Below are 17,230 nucleotides of genomic sequence, written 5' to 3' on the forward strand. Positions count from 1 at the left end.
AGAGAGAGAGAGAAAGAATGTGTGTATATAAATAAATAACGGATGGGGTACGAGGGGGAGGTGGGGCATTAGTGGAAGTTAGAGAAGTCAATGTTCATGCAATCAGGTTGGAGGCTACCCAGACAGAACATAAGGTATTGTTCCTCCAACCTGAGTGTGGCTTCATCTTTACAGTAGAGGAGGCTGTGGACAGACATATCAGAATGGGAACGGGATGTGGAATTAAAATGTGTGGCCACTGGGAGATCCTGCTTTCTCTGCCTGGGCCTCCTGTTCCATGATCCTCTCATATCCCCTTTGCCAATCACCTGTCCAGCTCTTGGCTCCATCCCTCCCCCTCCTGTCTTCTCCTATCACTTTGGATCTCCGCCTCCCCCTCCCACTTTCAAATCTCTTACTAACTCTTCCTTCAGTTAGTCCTGACGAAGGGTCTCGGCCCGAAGTGTCAACTGTACCTCTTCCTAGAGATGCTGCCTGGCCTTCTGCGTTCACCAGCAAATTTATGTGTTTTCTGAGAAAGGTGTCAGTCACTTAGTTTTTCCAGAATACTGGGAATTGTCAAGACAATAGGCCAATGCATCTACCAACAAAAAGTGAAAAACTTTTGGTCTTGATTGAACAACTTCCACTTAGCTAACTATGAAGTTACAGCAAATGCTGAAACATTTCTGTACTAAGTGAAACATTGCCCTAGTATTTACACTTAAGCATGAAAAAGTGTGATTGTTGTTAACCAATACATTGATATTAAACACATATGAAAATAATTCACTGCACTCAGCAATCAGATGGTTGATGCATGAATTGTAGTAAAAGCATTACTTCATTTACTCATGTTCTAAGACGTGTGAAAACTTACGACTGATACTCATTTGTACAATAAGTTAACATTGTTTCTGAACTACAGGTGGCCAGACCTAATGATATGCCAAGGCCTTTGTTTTCGTGCAGTAAAGCAATCGTTATTTCTTTAAAAGCAAGTGAAAATCAAATAGAACTTGCATTAATAAGCTCATCAGGGTCCTCGAGGCCATCTGGCCGACTGAAGTTACGAGAAGGTTGGCTGCAGACCACGGCAGTATCTGATCCCCATGGAGGGATGCCTGTAGAAACTTTATGCATCTCTTCAGAAAAAAGAGCTCCAGCTGCTCCATCAGAGCCTAAGCATCAGGAAAAAATGTCAACTTACTGGAAGTGACAAAAATAAATATTTTAATGGCTAATTTATGAATAGTATCATGTTGATCTATCAACACATTGGGGGAAGGATGGGTCAGAACATGAATACAAACCTCTTGCAGGCTCAGCATAAGGATTTCCAAACAGAAGTTCAGAATGTTTTGTGGGTACCAGTGGAGCCTCGAAGGCATATGGATTTGGATATTGAAGTATCTCCTGGTCATGTGGGGGTTTTGACCTTTCTGAGTCATCGTCTTCATGAACTCTTTCACCAGCTTGCTTGCTTATCTCTTTTGAAAATCCCTACAGAAGAGAGAATGAAGTTAGCTGAGTCATGTACACAGCCATAGCCAAAATAAATATCTTTAACAAAGATACAAACTTTGTTAAACAGCCAGATGACATCTAGGAAAAGCATTTCAAAATTTAATTGTTTGTTCTAAGTTTACAAGCCAAAGGATAGTATTTTAATTAGTTCTTAAGAAAAACTTTGTTTTACAAAGTGCATTCATAATTTACAACATTACATGTAAAATAATCTTTACTATGTAGTATAGAATCATGAACTTTTCAAACAGATTCAATGATATGTTTTACACTAACACTGTGTATTTTTCTTCTTTCTTTTGTTTTATACAGAAGGTTTTGGTCAAAGATGGATAGAAAATGAAATACAAAATTCAAGAAACTCTTTCCTCTCACTTTGAAGATTATTTAATTCCCAAACTGGAAGTACTGAATGAATCAGGAGATTCAGTTTGCCGAGGTCAAGATATGGCATTCAAGACCAACGATTCAAGAAGTCTAGGTATAACCTAAGGTGGGCCATCATGAGGTATCTGTGTGAAATTAGAGACACAATTGGATGCGCGACAGCTGTGCTAGTGTTTGCATGCCATTACTTCCTACAAAATGAAACCCAACAGCGTAACTGGTAGTGGTGCTTCACTCCCTGATCAGTTAAATGATTTTATGCATGCTTTCAAAGGGGGAATATCACTAAACCTGGGAAAATCCCTACAGCTTCTGGTGACCCTGTTTCAACATCATTCAAAAGAGTATTTATTCCATGGTGTACCTGGTCAGATACTGAAAACCTGTGCCACTAATTGGCTGGAGTACTCAAGGGCATCTTCAACCTTCTACTGCTGTGGTCCAAGGTTTCCACCTGCTTCAGAAGAGCAGTAATCATACTGGTGCCCAAGAATAGAAGGGTGAGCTGTTTCAGTGACCTTCAGTGACCAGCCTGGTGTTTCAGTTTCCTTCCAAATTCTAAAGGTATACAGGTTAGGATTAGTGAGTTATGTTGTTGCCGAAAGCATGACTATGTCTGCTGGCTGCCCCCAGCACATCCTCAGAACGTGCCAGCTGTTGACACAAACGATGCATTTTGCTGTATGTTTTGATGTACACATGACAGATAAAGCTAATCTATAACAGGTCTACAGCGGAAACAATCTCACTGGCTCACCACTTGGCTTTGAAGCACCCAGACAACAGCAAAACATACATCAGGCTGCTGATTATCAATTACAACTAGGTGTTCAATATCATCAGCACCTCAGTATTGATTGCCAAGCATGTAAACCTGGGCCTCTGTACCTCCCTCTGCAACTTGGGTCCTTGACTTCCTCATCAGAAGACCATAGTCAAAACAGATCAGTGATTATATCTCCTGCAAGTTGACATCAACAGACAAGCACACTTCAAGGATGTGTGCTAAGTTTACTACTCTGCTCCCTCTACACTCATAAACACCATCTATAAAGTTTGCTAATAACACCACGGCTGGTAGAATCTCAGAGCACTCACTGTCAGTAAGACCAAGGAACTGTAACCTTCAGGAAGGGGAAGTTGATAGAACACACAACAGTTAACACTGAGGGGTCTGCAATGGAAAGGGTGAGTGGCTTCAAGTTCTTGGGCATCAACATCTCAGAGTATCTATCAGTTCCACACACCAATGCAATAGTCAAGGTGGCACACCACCAGCTCTACTTCATTAGAAGGTTGAGAGATTTGGTACGTTGCCAAAGACTCTTGCAAATTTCTATAGATGTACTGTGGAGAGCATTCTGACTGGCCAAGAAGCTCCAATGCCCAAGATCACTAGAGGCCGTAGAGAGTTGTTGACTCAGCCAGCTCCATCAAGGACACAGCCCTCCTCAATACTGAAGATGTCTTCAAGAAGGCGGCATCCATCTCTAAGGACATCACCATGCAGAACATGCCCTTTTCTTGTTGTTACTATCAGGAAGGAGGAACAGGAGCCTAAAGACCCACACTTAATGAATCAAGAACAGCTTCAACCCTTTATCAGAATTCTGAGCAGTCATGAACCATGACTGCATTATTTAATTGTAATTTATAGTAATTTTATGTTCTTGCACTGTACTGCTACCGCAAGACAAATTGTCATCATTGCACCTCAGAACTCAGAAAATGTATTGGATAAGATTGAAGTACTTACCTTATTCAGCACTTCCAGCATTTCTTTTTCTTTACCAACCTTTACTAATTTTGCTCTGAGTTCCTTTATTTCTTGCTCTTTCTCTGAGAGTAGAGCCTGGAAGAAACAGTTCGCAGTAAGAATAATATTGCCTCCCCTTCCCATTTAATATTATTTAAGCATAAGTGTTGTGCTAAGCCTTTATTACTGTACTTATGCCCACTATGACACCATCGCAAGTCAAACCACTTTCTTGCATTCAGAATACGAAGTTCTACCACAGCACTGCAGTTTAACCCTATGGCACCACTCTTGATTCAACCAAAATAGATTTTCCTCCAATAATTAGCCCTTCTCTCAAAAATTGCATTTTGATATAGTAACATTTCCACCATCTCGCCTTGTTCTGTGAATAAGCCTTTCATTTAGAACAGCGGTCCCCAACCACCAGGCTGCGAGGAAACGATATGATTTGGTGATATGAGTCAGCTGCACCTTTGCTCATTCCCTGTCACGCCCACTGTTGAGCTCGAAAGCACGTGAGCTCATTACGCATGCGTCATCCATGTCAGAGCGGGAAGGAGATCAACTCTTCGAGCTTGCAAATGACGGTGGGCTGAAAAGTATGTTTGACATAACATCTCTGCCGGCATTCTGGATCAAAGTCAAGGCTAAATATCCTGAGATAAACATGGAACCACTGAAAACGTTGCTTCCATTTCCAACATATCTCTGCAATGAATGCAACGAAAACTAAATTGAGGAATAGACTGGATATAAGGAACCCATTTGAGTATCGCTGTCTCCCATCACCCCTGGATAGGACCGTCTTGTTGCAGGAAAACAAGTATTCAGCCCAGGGCTCCCACTGATTCAGCAATATTGGTGCGTTGCAATGATTTTATATGTTCATATTAGGAAAATATGCGCTGGGTGTTTAATATCCAAACTTTACTTAAAATGTTATGATGCCATTGACTTATAAGTGACTTACATAACCATATAACAATTACAGCATGGATACAGGCCATCTCTGTCCTTCTAGTCCGTGCGGAATGCTACTCTCACCTCGTCCCACCAACCTGCACTCAGCCCATAACACTCCATTCTTTTCCTGTCCATATAGCTGTCCAGTTGAACTTTAAATAATAATATCGAACCTGCCTCTACCACTTCTACTGGAAGTTCGTTCAACACTTACTTCAAGCTCCCCTGTCCTCTGCTGATAATTGACTTATCGCTATATTCATGCGAGGAAAATATGTGCTGTGTGTTTAATATTAAATTTGTTAGATAAACCCTTTTAGAAACGAAATTGAGTGTATTAGCCACTTATCACCTATATTCAGGTCGTGATTAACACCCCCCCTCCAGATCAGAATCGCCAAAAACGATTTGCAGAAAAGAAATCGGCATGTGCACACATGCGCAAGTCACGCATGTGCACTGGTGCCCGCGCAAGGCTTCACGGTCATTGTAGTCTTTCTCAGGGTAAACACAATGTACTTGACTGCTACTCTTGTCCGTTGGCAATCATCCTCCCCCCCACCCACCCCCGGTCGGCCAGTCCGCAAGAATATTGTCATTATGAAACCGGTCCACAGTGCAAAAAAAGGTTGGGGACCCCTGATTTAGAACCCTCACTTTGAATTACATGCACAAATATCATCCAAAGCTTCCCTCAAATTTTCACAGGAAATAACCATTTACACCTATGCCAGTTCACAGGACGATCCTATTGCCCTGCAATTTATTATTCCTGCTTTGCCACCAACTCCCCCTTAATTCTACCTCACTTGCACACTAGGAACAATCCTCAGTGGCCAAATAACCTACTAATATATGGATCTTTGGAATGTCAGGAAACATGGATGAAAGTTTTAATCCAATGTGGCATATGGATGAAAAGGAAGGGAACATTGATCTTGGAGTAGGTAAAAAGGTTGGCTCAACATGGTGCGCCGAAGAGTTTATACAGTGCTGTACTGTTCTATGCTCTATCAAACAAAAACACCCACCAGAATCCCAATGCAATCCCAGGGAAAGCATACAAATACACAGACAGCACTCAGACTCAGGATCGAGTCCAAGTTGCTGGAGATATAAACTGCTCTCATGTACATGTTTGGTGGGAGAATCACTGGGGTATTAATGGGTTCATGACAGAGAATGGGCTACAAAGGAATAAGTCAGCTAATGGAATAGCTCTGAGAGCTAGAATAGACTCAATAGGTAACTAGCTTCCACTACAAATAGTAGTAGATACAGCCCAGTCCATCATGGGTAAAGCCTTCTCTGCCACTGAGCACATCTATATGGAGCCCTGTTGCAGGAAAGCAGCAGCCATCATCAAGGTCCCTCACCTTTCCAGGCCATGCTCCCTTCTCACTGCTGCCATTGGGAAGAAGGTACAGAGCCTCAGGACCTACACTACCAGCTTCAGGAACTGTTATTACCCTTCAACCATCAGGTTCTTGAACCAAAGGGGATAACTACACTCAGCCCATCACTGAACTGTGCCTACAACTTACTGTTCCACTTTCAGGGACTCTTCATTTCTTGTTCTCAATATTCATTGCTTACTTGGGGTGTATGGGGTGTCAGGGAGGGATAGCACCTCTGGTGGGGGAAAATGTCGCGTCCTTTTCAAGGCGGTTAGTCCACCTTTGGTCCCCACCTGGCACTCAGCTCTCACCTGTGGCTCCTCATAGCTGTTTGCATGTGACAGTGGCCACACCCCCGGGCAACAGCTTTGACAAGCTGGCTAAACCAGGTGAGAGTAGCCGACAGGTCTCAAACCCTCAGTGAGATAGGGAGATGTCTATCCCAGCACATGAAGACAGACTCCAGCGGATTGAGCGGACGAGATCAATGGAAGGTCCAACAGTCAAGAAGGCGGTCTCTGCAAGCGTCGTGGAACGTGTAGAGCAGGACAAGACACAGAAGACGTCCTGGTCATCCACTGCACCTAGTCCCATCTCCAGCCATTTCGACTCTGTCTTGTCACTGGATCCAGATGGGAATAGGGGAAGAGACAGTGAAGCTGACTCTCCCTCACTTAAATCCAAATCATGCTCTAGTCTCGACACCATCAATGGTGTCGAGGTCTTCATCGACGGTGGACGAACAAGCATTTATTGCTTACTTATTTAATATTATTACTATTTTTTTCTTTTTGTATTTACAGTTTGTCGTCTTTGCACATTGGTTGTTTGTCCGCCATGTTGGGTGCAGTCTTTCATTGATTCTATTGTTTCTTGTATTTATGGCAAATCCCCATAAGAAAATGAATTGCAGGGTTATAAATGGTGATGCAGGAGTGTGGGCATGTGGGCAGGGGTGCAAGGGTAAAAAAAGACAAATTAAATCCACTGTGATTCAATGTTGTGAAACAATAAAACATGAAAAGTTCCGGGGGGGGGAGGGGGAATGCTTTTTTATAGGCACTGTAACTGTTCTTGAACCTGGTGATGCGAGTCCTTGTACCTTCGACCCGATGGCAGCAATGAGAAGAGAGCGTGACTGGGTATGGCCCCGGGAGAATGCTGTTTTATTTAGCTGCATACATTTGTATGTTTGAATGACAATTAAACAAACTAAATGCGATTTCAAATAACCAGATATGTTCAATGATACTGATCAAAATGCTGTACTCTGCTGAAGTTCACCAAAAACACTATTTCAAAACTGGTTCAATTTTAGCCATCTTTTTGTGAATTTGATAAAAACATTACTCAAATTAACATTGCTTAATAGACTTCTGTGTTATTACATGCAAATTAGTCACACTGTCAGAGGTAAGGAGCTTATCCAAGTTAAGTTCATCCTTAAAAATGAGATTTTCAAACAATGTTTTTCATTGTACAAGTTTACACAGAATTTTTCTTGTGCCACAATATTGTTTCCGTTTTTAAATCTTCAATTATGTAACTAATGTGACTTCTGTATAATAAAAATGGGTTCAGAAGTACATTGATTTGGAAGTGTACCTATTTATCCACATTCAGCAGGAATTGTGAAATATGCTTCAACTATGCACATGACCAAATACTGAAGATTTTATCATTTTCTTTAAAATAAATCTTGGGACTTCTGTAAGATCTGTGATAAAACCAGATGTACATTTTACTTAACAAATGACAGCAAGTGTGCCAGATAACTTTTTCAGCACTCTGTCAAACTGTGTGCCACTTTCAGGGAACTATGTACGTTTGTACTTATAATTGTCCTCCTGCAGAGTTGTGACCCAAAGTGTTGACAATTCCTTCTTGCCCAAAGGCACTGCCTCACCTGCAAAATTACTCCGGCAGATTGTTTGTTACTACAGATCCCAGCATCTGCCCTCTCCAAAATCAACACCTGCCATTTACAGTGCAAGTCCAGACCTGTTTTAAACTTCTCAAAATACAATAGTTTGCAATTATGAAGTTAACTTACAGCTACCATTCCTTGACGTACTTTCCCAGATGATCTAGCTCCTATTGTAAACTTAGATGACCTTCTTCACTGTCCATTTTACCCCAAATTTTGGTGACACCTGCAAAATTACTAATCAGGCCAACTACATTCTTATCCAAACTGTTAACCTGAATAATAAATAATAATGAAGCTGTCACCAAACACCACAACACACAACTGAATATAAATATATAAATAAAATTTCCATTGCTATTTCTGAATTTTTGCAAATTTAAGATCTTTCAGTACAAATATGCAATATAAATCACTGATGTTTGTTAGTAAAACTGAAAGGCAGCAATAGTAAGATTGCCAAACCACTATTTTTTTCCCCTGATTTAACCATTGTTGACTGGTTTTACCTTATACTGAATATCCTCTGTAGCTTCTTGCTTGAGGGTGTTATTTATTTTTAACTGTTGATCCAGTTTTTCTTGTACATGAGCCAATTCTTCTGCAAAAGCTCGACTTCTTTCATTCTCTTCCTGAGGATAAATTACAGGTGAAGGTACTGTCAGTAAGAACATTTAGGTGGTATTTTGTCTCTCATTTTATGTTTCAGTTAAATTTCTACCCCATGTAGGAGCAAAAATGGAAAATCTGAACTTCCTGCCATTGGTTGGTGAAGTTTTGCTCCAATAAAGGGTCTTGAAAATTAATTCCCTAGCAGTTAGGCAGATGAACTTCCTGGTACGGAAAGAGCCAACATTTCAGGTCAACAACCTTCATCTAAGAGAAATGTTGCCTGTCCATTTTCCTCCCACAGATGCTAGCTGACCCGCTGGGTTCCTCTAACAGTTTGTTTTTCACAAGGATGTTGCCTAGAATGGAGCATTTCAGTTATAGTGAGAGTGGATAGGCTCGGCTTGTTTTCCTTGAAGTGGCAAGGGTGAGGGGGAGCCTGAAGAGATCACAAAATCACGAGGGGCATAGATAGGATAGAAAATGGGAAACTTCACCATATCGGAGTAAAGAGGCTTAAATGGGGCCTGAGAAAGATGATTTTCACTCAAGGGTAGTTGGAATCTAGAATGCACTGCCCGAGTGGTAGAGGAGACAGGTACACTTCTCCCCACCCACCTGTTGTACATTTTCCCTGTAATACATTTGCTGAATTAATGGAAACACAGCCTACAAGGCACAAACATTTTTTGATTAAATTATGTGGTCAATTTGAAGTACCCCTGAAAGACGTTCAACCCTAAGGTCATTGGCAAGAATTTTGGAAATTTTCAAATCAGAGGACTTGAAGGAATTCAAATTACTAGGTTACAGAGACCAATAAAGATCCAAGTTAGGATAACCACAGTTGAATCATCACTAGAATACAGAGAGCATTGACAGCAGTCAATGAGAGCATTCACTTGCAGTTGTTATGCAGCAATTACTGACAGAAAACATTCAGTCATCAGATGTGGAAAAATTTGGTTATGACAATATTTGGGCACCTACAAGTTAGCAGCCTCTTGCAATGTACTCATTGACCACAATGCTTATAAAAACATGTTAGTTGGCTAAACGTCTAGCAAATTAGTGCTGAGTTTTACCAGAAAACAAACCAGATGTGAAGTGAAATTCTTTCTACTTCCTTCCAATAATATCAATTCCATTCCCCTTTCAAGACATTTCTGAATGATATTATCCATTTGTGTTCACCTCATTGTTTTAAACTAAGATTACTAGGAACTGGAGTTTAACAGTTCCGGAAAATAATTTATGGGATAACCCTTGAGGCAATAAGAGGGGAAACTTTCAAACCATGCCATATGCCTTCTTCACCAGCCTACCCACACTTATGTACATTAAGACATCCATTATGAAACCATATATTGTATGGTATACAGGCTTACTTACATCTAACATCTGTTTGCACTTTTGGTACTTCTCAGTTTTCTCGTTTATTTCTTGACTCATTTTACTGATTTTTGTCTGCACCAAGAGATCAAATGTGTAATCGAATGGAGCAGGCATGACGGCTGTTGGGGGAAAAGACCAGAATGTTAGCCACAAAAATAATTCAATGAACTGTTACATTACAGCTAAAGAACAATAACAGATGCAAAGAACAGGAGTAAGCAATTCACCCACTTCACCAATTAATACCATGACTGATCAGATTATAACCCTGACTTTGTATTATTGCTTTCTTCCCCCCAACTATTCACAGCTTTACTTATCAATGATCTAGCTGGCCCTGCTGCTACTCTCTTTAAGGAAGAGCTTTATTTATTTATTTCCTTTAGCATTGCAGCATTGTAACAGACCCTTCTGGCCCAATAAGCCTGCGCCACCACATTACACCAATGTGACCAATTAGTCTACCAATCCATCTAAACATCTTTGGAATGCAAGAGGAAACCATAGCACCCAAAGAAATCCACGTCATGGGAAGAACGCACAAATTTCTTATAGACAGCATCGTGAATTAACATGGTTCGCTGGCGCTGCAATGGCATTGTGCTTTCCACTATGCTACCTTGTCGTCAATAGTTGTTCTAACTACTCCAAATGTTTGAGAAAAATATATATATTTTTGTCTTTCCATTACTTAATAATGGGAAAATATTTATTTTTAAACAGTGACCTCATAATTCTATATTCTCTAGCATAAAAAGAAAAGCATTCCCTCCTCACTGTTAAAATCCTTCAGCATCTCTTAATCTCGTCACCTCTCATACTTACAAACCCCAGCAGATAAAAGACTAGATTGTTCAACCTTGCCCCATAAGGCAATTCAATCAAGTCCAGGTATCAATTTAATGAAACTTTGCTGAACTGCTTCTAGTGCTTTAACATCCTTCTATAATTAAAACCCAAACACTTCAGATGAGGTGTCACCAAAGCCCTATAAAATTTTACTTTTATGTCCAATTCCCCTTGCAAAAAGTGGTAATACTCATTAGTTTTCCTCGTTACTTGCTATATACGCACTCTAGCGTTCTATGCACCATGCATGACAATACGCAAATCCTTTTGCATCTCAGAGCTCTGCAAACTCTCAGCTTTTAGATATTATTTTTATTTTACCTGTCAAAATGGACAATTTCACATTTTGCCACATTGTAATCCCTTTGTAAAATCTATGCCCAATCTCACTTAAACCTATTCACCAATGTTTGAAGCTTCCTTCTGGCCCTTCACAAACTTTTTTTCCCCTATCCATCTCTATCACCTCAGCAAATTCAGGCACTACTCCTTTGGTGACATCATCTATTTATACAAACTGTAAAATGTTGAGGCTACAGCATCAATTCCTTTGGCACACTAACTGTTAAACTTGCCAACTAGAAAAAGATATTTGTCTACTCACTTATTTCTGTCAACCACTCATTCTATCCGCACTGGTATGTAACACCAATACCATAATGATTTAAACTCAGGGAAGCAATTCATAGCAAAAAAATTTGATTTTAAAATAATATTATATTTAATTATCTGATGCTGACCCAGGTGTCCATCCAAGCTAGTGAGTGCATTTGCCTGTGCTTGGACCATATTCTTCTCATTTCTATGCAAGTATCTATCCAAATATCTTTTAAATACAATTGCATCTACCTCAACCACTTCCAGTGACAGATCATTCCAAATATCCACCTCCCTCTGTGTGGAAAAAGCTGCCCTTCAGTCACCTTTTAAATCTTTCCCCTCTCAACTTAAACTGATGTTCTTTAGTTTTACACCCCCCTACCCTAGCATAAGGACAGACCAACTGTACAACCTTATCTATACCCCTCAATTATTTAAAACTCCATAGATGTAATGATGGGGTTTAAGTTCACATCCATAAACATAATCATCTCCTTCAATTAATCAGAATGATTCACAAACATACAGACATTCTGCCATATGATTTCTATATATGTATATCACGGAGTGTCTGTGCCAAACAGACTTGGTTTCCCTCTGTCCACTCTTGCTTTTCTTGATGTTTAAGACTTTTCTTACTGGCTTTGTAAGGCTAAATCTTTCAGCAAATTCTACAGTTACAAATCTGAACACCGACAATTATTTCTGGAATGCCAAATTCAGGAATTATTCACGTAAATTAAGCATTATTTCCTTGGCTTTCTTGGTTTTCAGTCAGATAAATTATAACAGATCGGAAGTGGCTTTATTTTCTATTATTTTGACTCTCAAGGTAAGAAAAATGTCATTGTTTATCATACTTCCCATCAATTAGAATTATTCACTAATACATAATAAGTCCTTTGATCAATGGCTCTCACGATGCAGTGCTGAACTGGAGGAGACTTGTCCACCACTCAGCCCACATTGTACTATAGAACTTGGCTAAGGATTAGTGTGAAGGTCTGTGGCACTTGTGCTGGTGTTCTAATTTATGCATGCCAGCCTCTAGATCAGCTAGTCATCACAACCAGATGTCTTGAAAAGAAATTTCATTGTAGGAGCTTAGGGGGATGGTGGCACCCAAAGGTGATTCCTTTGCTTGCATCTTCAGAAACAGCCATCTTTGATATCTCTTTTTTTCCCCCTTTCAAGGTTCTTTTGAAGACCCCGACCTGGAGTTACACACTGACTTTGGCTCTTTGTGGAAATGGGACCCGCTCTCGGGGCCTCACGGCCAGCTGCTTTCAATATACCAAGGATGCAGCCTGGAAGACTAGTGTGCCTTCAGGGTGCCAGATTTTTGTGGCTCTAGAGGTGGGCAGATTCAAGGCTGGTGTCGCCACCTGATGTGTCGTGGGAGTACATGGAAGGTCGAAAGTAGCAAGCTGGCTGCGTGCCCAGGGACCCGATTTTTTGGACACAGAGCTTGGAAAAAGCAACACAACAGACTTTTAACACCATAAATCAGCGAGTTGTTTTGTAGCTGAGAAGATCATCGGGGTCTCTCTTCCCGCCATCATAGACACTTACACCACATACTGCATCCGTAAAGCAAACAGCATTATGAAGGACCGCACTCACCCTTCATATAAACTCTTCTCCCTCCTGCCATCTGGAAAAAGGCACCGAAGCATTCGGGCTCTCACAACCAGACTATGTAACAGTTTCTTTCCCCAAGCTATCAGACTCCTCAACACCCAGAGCCTGGCTTAACACCAACCTACTATACCCTCTACTGTGCCTACTGTCTTGTTTATTATTTACTGTAGTGCCTGCACTGTTTTGAGCACTTTATGCAGTCCTGGATAGGTCTGTAGTCCAGTGTAGTGTTTGTGTTTTTTTCTTATGTAGTTCAGTGTAGTTTTTGTATTGTTTCATGTAGCACCATGGTCCTGGAAAACGTTGTCTCATTTTTACTATGTTCTGTACCAGCAGTTATGGTTGAAATGACAATAAGAAGTGACTTGACTTGACTCATGTCCCCCCTCTCGCTGTGAAAGGGGGCACCTTTTTCCCTTATCGGGGGAAAGAGAGCCTGTGGCATGTCAAATACTGTTTGAACAAGTGGTCTTTGGGGCACTAAGTCTGTGTCTTTATTGAGGTTTTACTGCACGCCTGAGTGCGTGGTGGAGGGTGCCGATGCTTTTTCTGGTGGGGGGGGAGGCTTCGGGGTTCTAACATTTAATTGTCATTCATTCTTTGGGGCACGCCGCTGTTTTCATGGATGCTTGTGAAGAAAAAGAATTTCAGGATGTATATTGTATACATTTCTCTGACATTAAAAGTAGTCCTATTGAAACCTTCCTGAAGTGGTCAGGGAAGGCTAATAAGCATTCAGAGTTAGGTCATGTTGTGCAGTCTGCCAAGAAAATTAAACCAAATAAAAACACACACACTCAGTGGGCACTTCCCTGTACACCTGTTCATTAATGCAAAAATTAATTAGTGCCGGTTTAAGATGGCGCTACCAAAGAATTGTGACAGCTTACTGGTAGCCCAAAAGCAAAGAAATTCAATTAAAAACAATTCTGATAACACTTTTTTTTTTGAAGTAAACAGCGGTAAACTATCACCACAAACAATGAAGAGGCGAGTGAAAGCGAAACAAATTAGAGATGTGCCATACTGCTGCACTGCAAAATCGACACAAATGAAGTTGGAGCCATACTGCTTGGAGTGAACAATTTGGAGAGGAGAATTCGAAGCAGTGAAGTTCCGATGTCCGTCAAACTAACCCCATCGCGAGGGTGGATCACTCTAAGCGCCAAGCCAATTTGGAGAGTCAAGAACGGCTTCTTCAGCAGCGAAATCTAGGCCTGAAGTGAATCATTGGGTGGCATGTTCTAGGCCCGGAACGATTCGCTGCAGAGGATCAGAGGAATGACCTGCTGTTTGGGCAATTTAAACGCCAGCCCAAATAGACTGGGGGGAACTGCGTACCGAAGGCTTTGGGCCTACTCCAGGCTGCTTCCAGGATATGGATCTAAGGGCTCAGTTTGGTTCAGAATCTGTTGTTGCTGCTCGCTTCTTACTGTATGCATGATTTGTGTTTTCTCTCTCTCTGCATGTAGGGGATTGGTCTTTTTTAAAAATTGGATCCTTTCAGGTTTCATGCTCTACGGCTGCTTGTAAGCAGACAAATCTCAAGATGGTACAAATTATACATTCTTTGATAATAAATGCACTTTGAATCTTAACAGTCAATCATCTGGCAGCAACTCAATGCATAAAAGCATGCAGACATGGCCAAGAGATTCGCTTGTTATTCACACCAAACATCAGAATGGGGAAGGAAGGTGATCTAAGTGAGTTTGACCATGGAATAATTGCTGGTGCCAAATGGGGTGGCTTGAGTATCTTAGAAACTGCTAATGTCCAGGGATTTTCATGCACAGCAGTTTACAAGGAATGGTGTGAAAAATCAAAGAAACATCTATCAGTGGCAGTTCTGTGGGTGAAAAATGCCTTATTAATGTAAGAAGTCAGAGGAGAATGGCTTGACTGGTTCTCGCTGAAGGAAGGCAACAGTAAATCAAATAACCATGCAGTGGTGTGAAGAAGAGCACCTCTAAACGCACAACACGTTGAACCTTGAAGTAGATGGGCTACAGCAGCAGAAAGCCAGGAACATCCACTCAGTGGCCACTTTATTAGGTACAGGAGGTAACTAATAAAGTAGCCACTGAGTGTATGTTTAAAACAAGCAGCTGGGAGAAATATGTATTTTATATCACAATATTCCATGACAGCCTGCTGGTGTCTGTAAGGAGTTTACACGTTCTTCCTGTGACCATGTGAGTTTCTTCCGCGTGCTCAGGCTTCCTTCTACATTCCAAAGACGTACAGTTTAGTGTTTCTAAGTTGTGGGCACGCTATATTGAGGCCAGAAGCATGGCAACACTTGACAAAGGGTTCCAGTCCGAAACGTCCACCGATCTTTTCCACAGATGCTGCCCAACCTGCTGAGTTCCTCCAGTGTGTTGTGAGTGTTGCTTTGACCCAGCATCTGCAGATTATTTTGTGGTAACACTTGCGGTTTGCCCTAAGTACATCCTTGGATTTGTTGGTCATTGACACAAAAATGATGTATTTCACTGTGTGTTTCAATGTTTTGATGTACATATGTCAAATAAAGCTTATCTTTATCTTTACTGAATCAATAGCACCTCCTGCTAACCATGGAAAAGGTTTCCAACAAAGATTCCATGATCTCTGTCAAGTATTTCTCCTTCCCCAATGCCGCCGCTGTTTGGTATCACTTCAAAGGGATTCATTAACTGGGTGACAGCTAATCATATTAATGAGTTTTTACAGTCACAGAAATAAGTAATATTTAATTAACTCTTTAAACATTATACGATAGTTAAGCCATTCATTGCCCTGACAGTCAGAAGGAGGTGCAAAAGAATCAATAAGTCAATAGTACTTGGCAGAGCATCAAATATTTCCATAATGCATGCATGCTAACTTACTAGTTACAGCTGTAAATACACCCTGCATCCTGGCTCACTTATGAGCCCCAACGGGACTCTCTGATGACACTGACACCTGCACCTAAATTAACTTGTTGTAGGCAAGTTTCCCCTCACACTGCCTCCCTAGAACAGTGAATTCCCTGGTGCTGAGAGCCATGGAGAAGTATGACACAGAAACAAGCCATCCAGTCTATGTCAGAGCCATTTAAACTGCCTGCTCCGATCAACCTGCTCTGGAACCATAGCCCTCCATATCCCTTCCATGTACCTGTACAAACTTCTCTTAAACATTGAGATGGAGTTCGCATGCACCACATGTGCAGGCAGCTCAATCCACACTTTCACGTCCCGCTGAGTGAAAAAGCTTCCCCTCATGATCCCCTTAGGTTTTTTCCAGAGGTTGGGTGGGACTACAACCAGAGGTCATGGCTTAAGGGTGAAAGCTGAAAAGTTTGTTTCCACTAACCCTACCTATACCCCTCATAATTTTGTATACCTCTATCAAATCTCTCAATCTTCTATATTCTAAGGAATACAGTCCTAACCTATTTAATCTTGCTTTATAACTCAGGTCCTCCATACCCAGCAACATCCTTGTAAATTTTCTCCGTACTCTTTCAACCTTGCTTACAACTTCCCTGTAAGTAGGTGACCAAAACTACACACAATACTCCAAATTAGGCCTCACCAACATCCTGTACAACTTCAACATAACACCCCATCTCCTGTACTCAATACATTGATTTATGAAGGCCAATGTGCCAAAAGCTTTCTTTATGACCCTACCTGCCTGTGACACCACTTTCAATGAATTATGGACCTGTATTCCCACATCCCTTTGTCCTACCACACTCCTCAGTGCCCTACTGTTCACTATACAAGACCTACCTTGGTTGGTCCTACTGAAGTGCAAAACTTCGTACTTGTCTGTATTAAACTGCATCTGCCATTTTTCAGCCTATTCTTTCAGCTGATGCAGATCCCTCTGCAAGCCATGACAGCCTTCCTCACTGTCCACTACACCTCCAGTCTTGGTGTCTTCTGCAAACCTGCTGATTCAGTCAACCACACTGTCATCTATGTCAATGATCTGGATGACAAACAACAAAGGACCAACACCAATCCCTGCGACACACCACTAGTCACAGGTCTACAGTCAGAGAGGCAACCACGTACAACAACTCTCGTACGTTTACTCTGATTGCAGGTGGCTCGTGAATGGATCACAGAAGCAACCATTTGAAGAAATGCTGAGGGTCTTCTGTCTGCACACATTGTCGATGAAATCTCTCAGGGATTTCATTGTTGGTGATACTTCAAT

General features: G+C 41.3%; 1 protein-coding gene across 2 annotated transcripts in view; it reads right to left on the minus strand.

Annotated features, from left to right (window-relative positions):
• Positions 1–17,230, minus strand: part of tax1bp1b (Tax1 (human T-cell leukemia virus type I) binding protein 1b) — a 121,096-nt gene that overhangs the window by 19,090 nt on the left and 84,776 nt on the right. For both annotated transcript variants that reach the window (XM_063069540.1, XM_063069539.1), the window contains 5 exons: positions 9,941–10,062; positions 8,449–8,571; positions 3,650–3,745; positions 1,293–1,482; positions 1,003–1,160 (listed from right to left, as the gene is read on the minus strand). In XM_063069540.1, the coding sequence (XP_062925610.1) occupies positions 1,003–1,160; positions 1,293–1,482; positions 3,650–3,745; positions 8,449–8,571; positions 9,941–10,062 (689 nt within the window). The remainder of the gene's footprint in view (positions 1–1,002; positions 1,161–1,292; positions 1,483–3,649; positions 3,746–8,448; positions 8,572–9,940; positions 10,063–17,230) is intronic.

This window comes from Mobula hypostoma, chromosome 17, assembly GCF_963921235.1.
Source record: "Mobula hypostoma chromosome 17, sMobHyp1.1, whole genome shotgun sequence".
NCBI classification, from domain to species: domain Eukaryota; kingdom Metazoa; phylum Chordata; class Chondrichthyes; order Myliobatiformes; family Myliobatidae; genus Mobula; species Mobula hypostoma.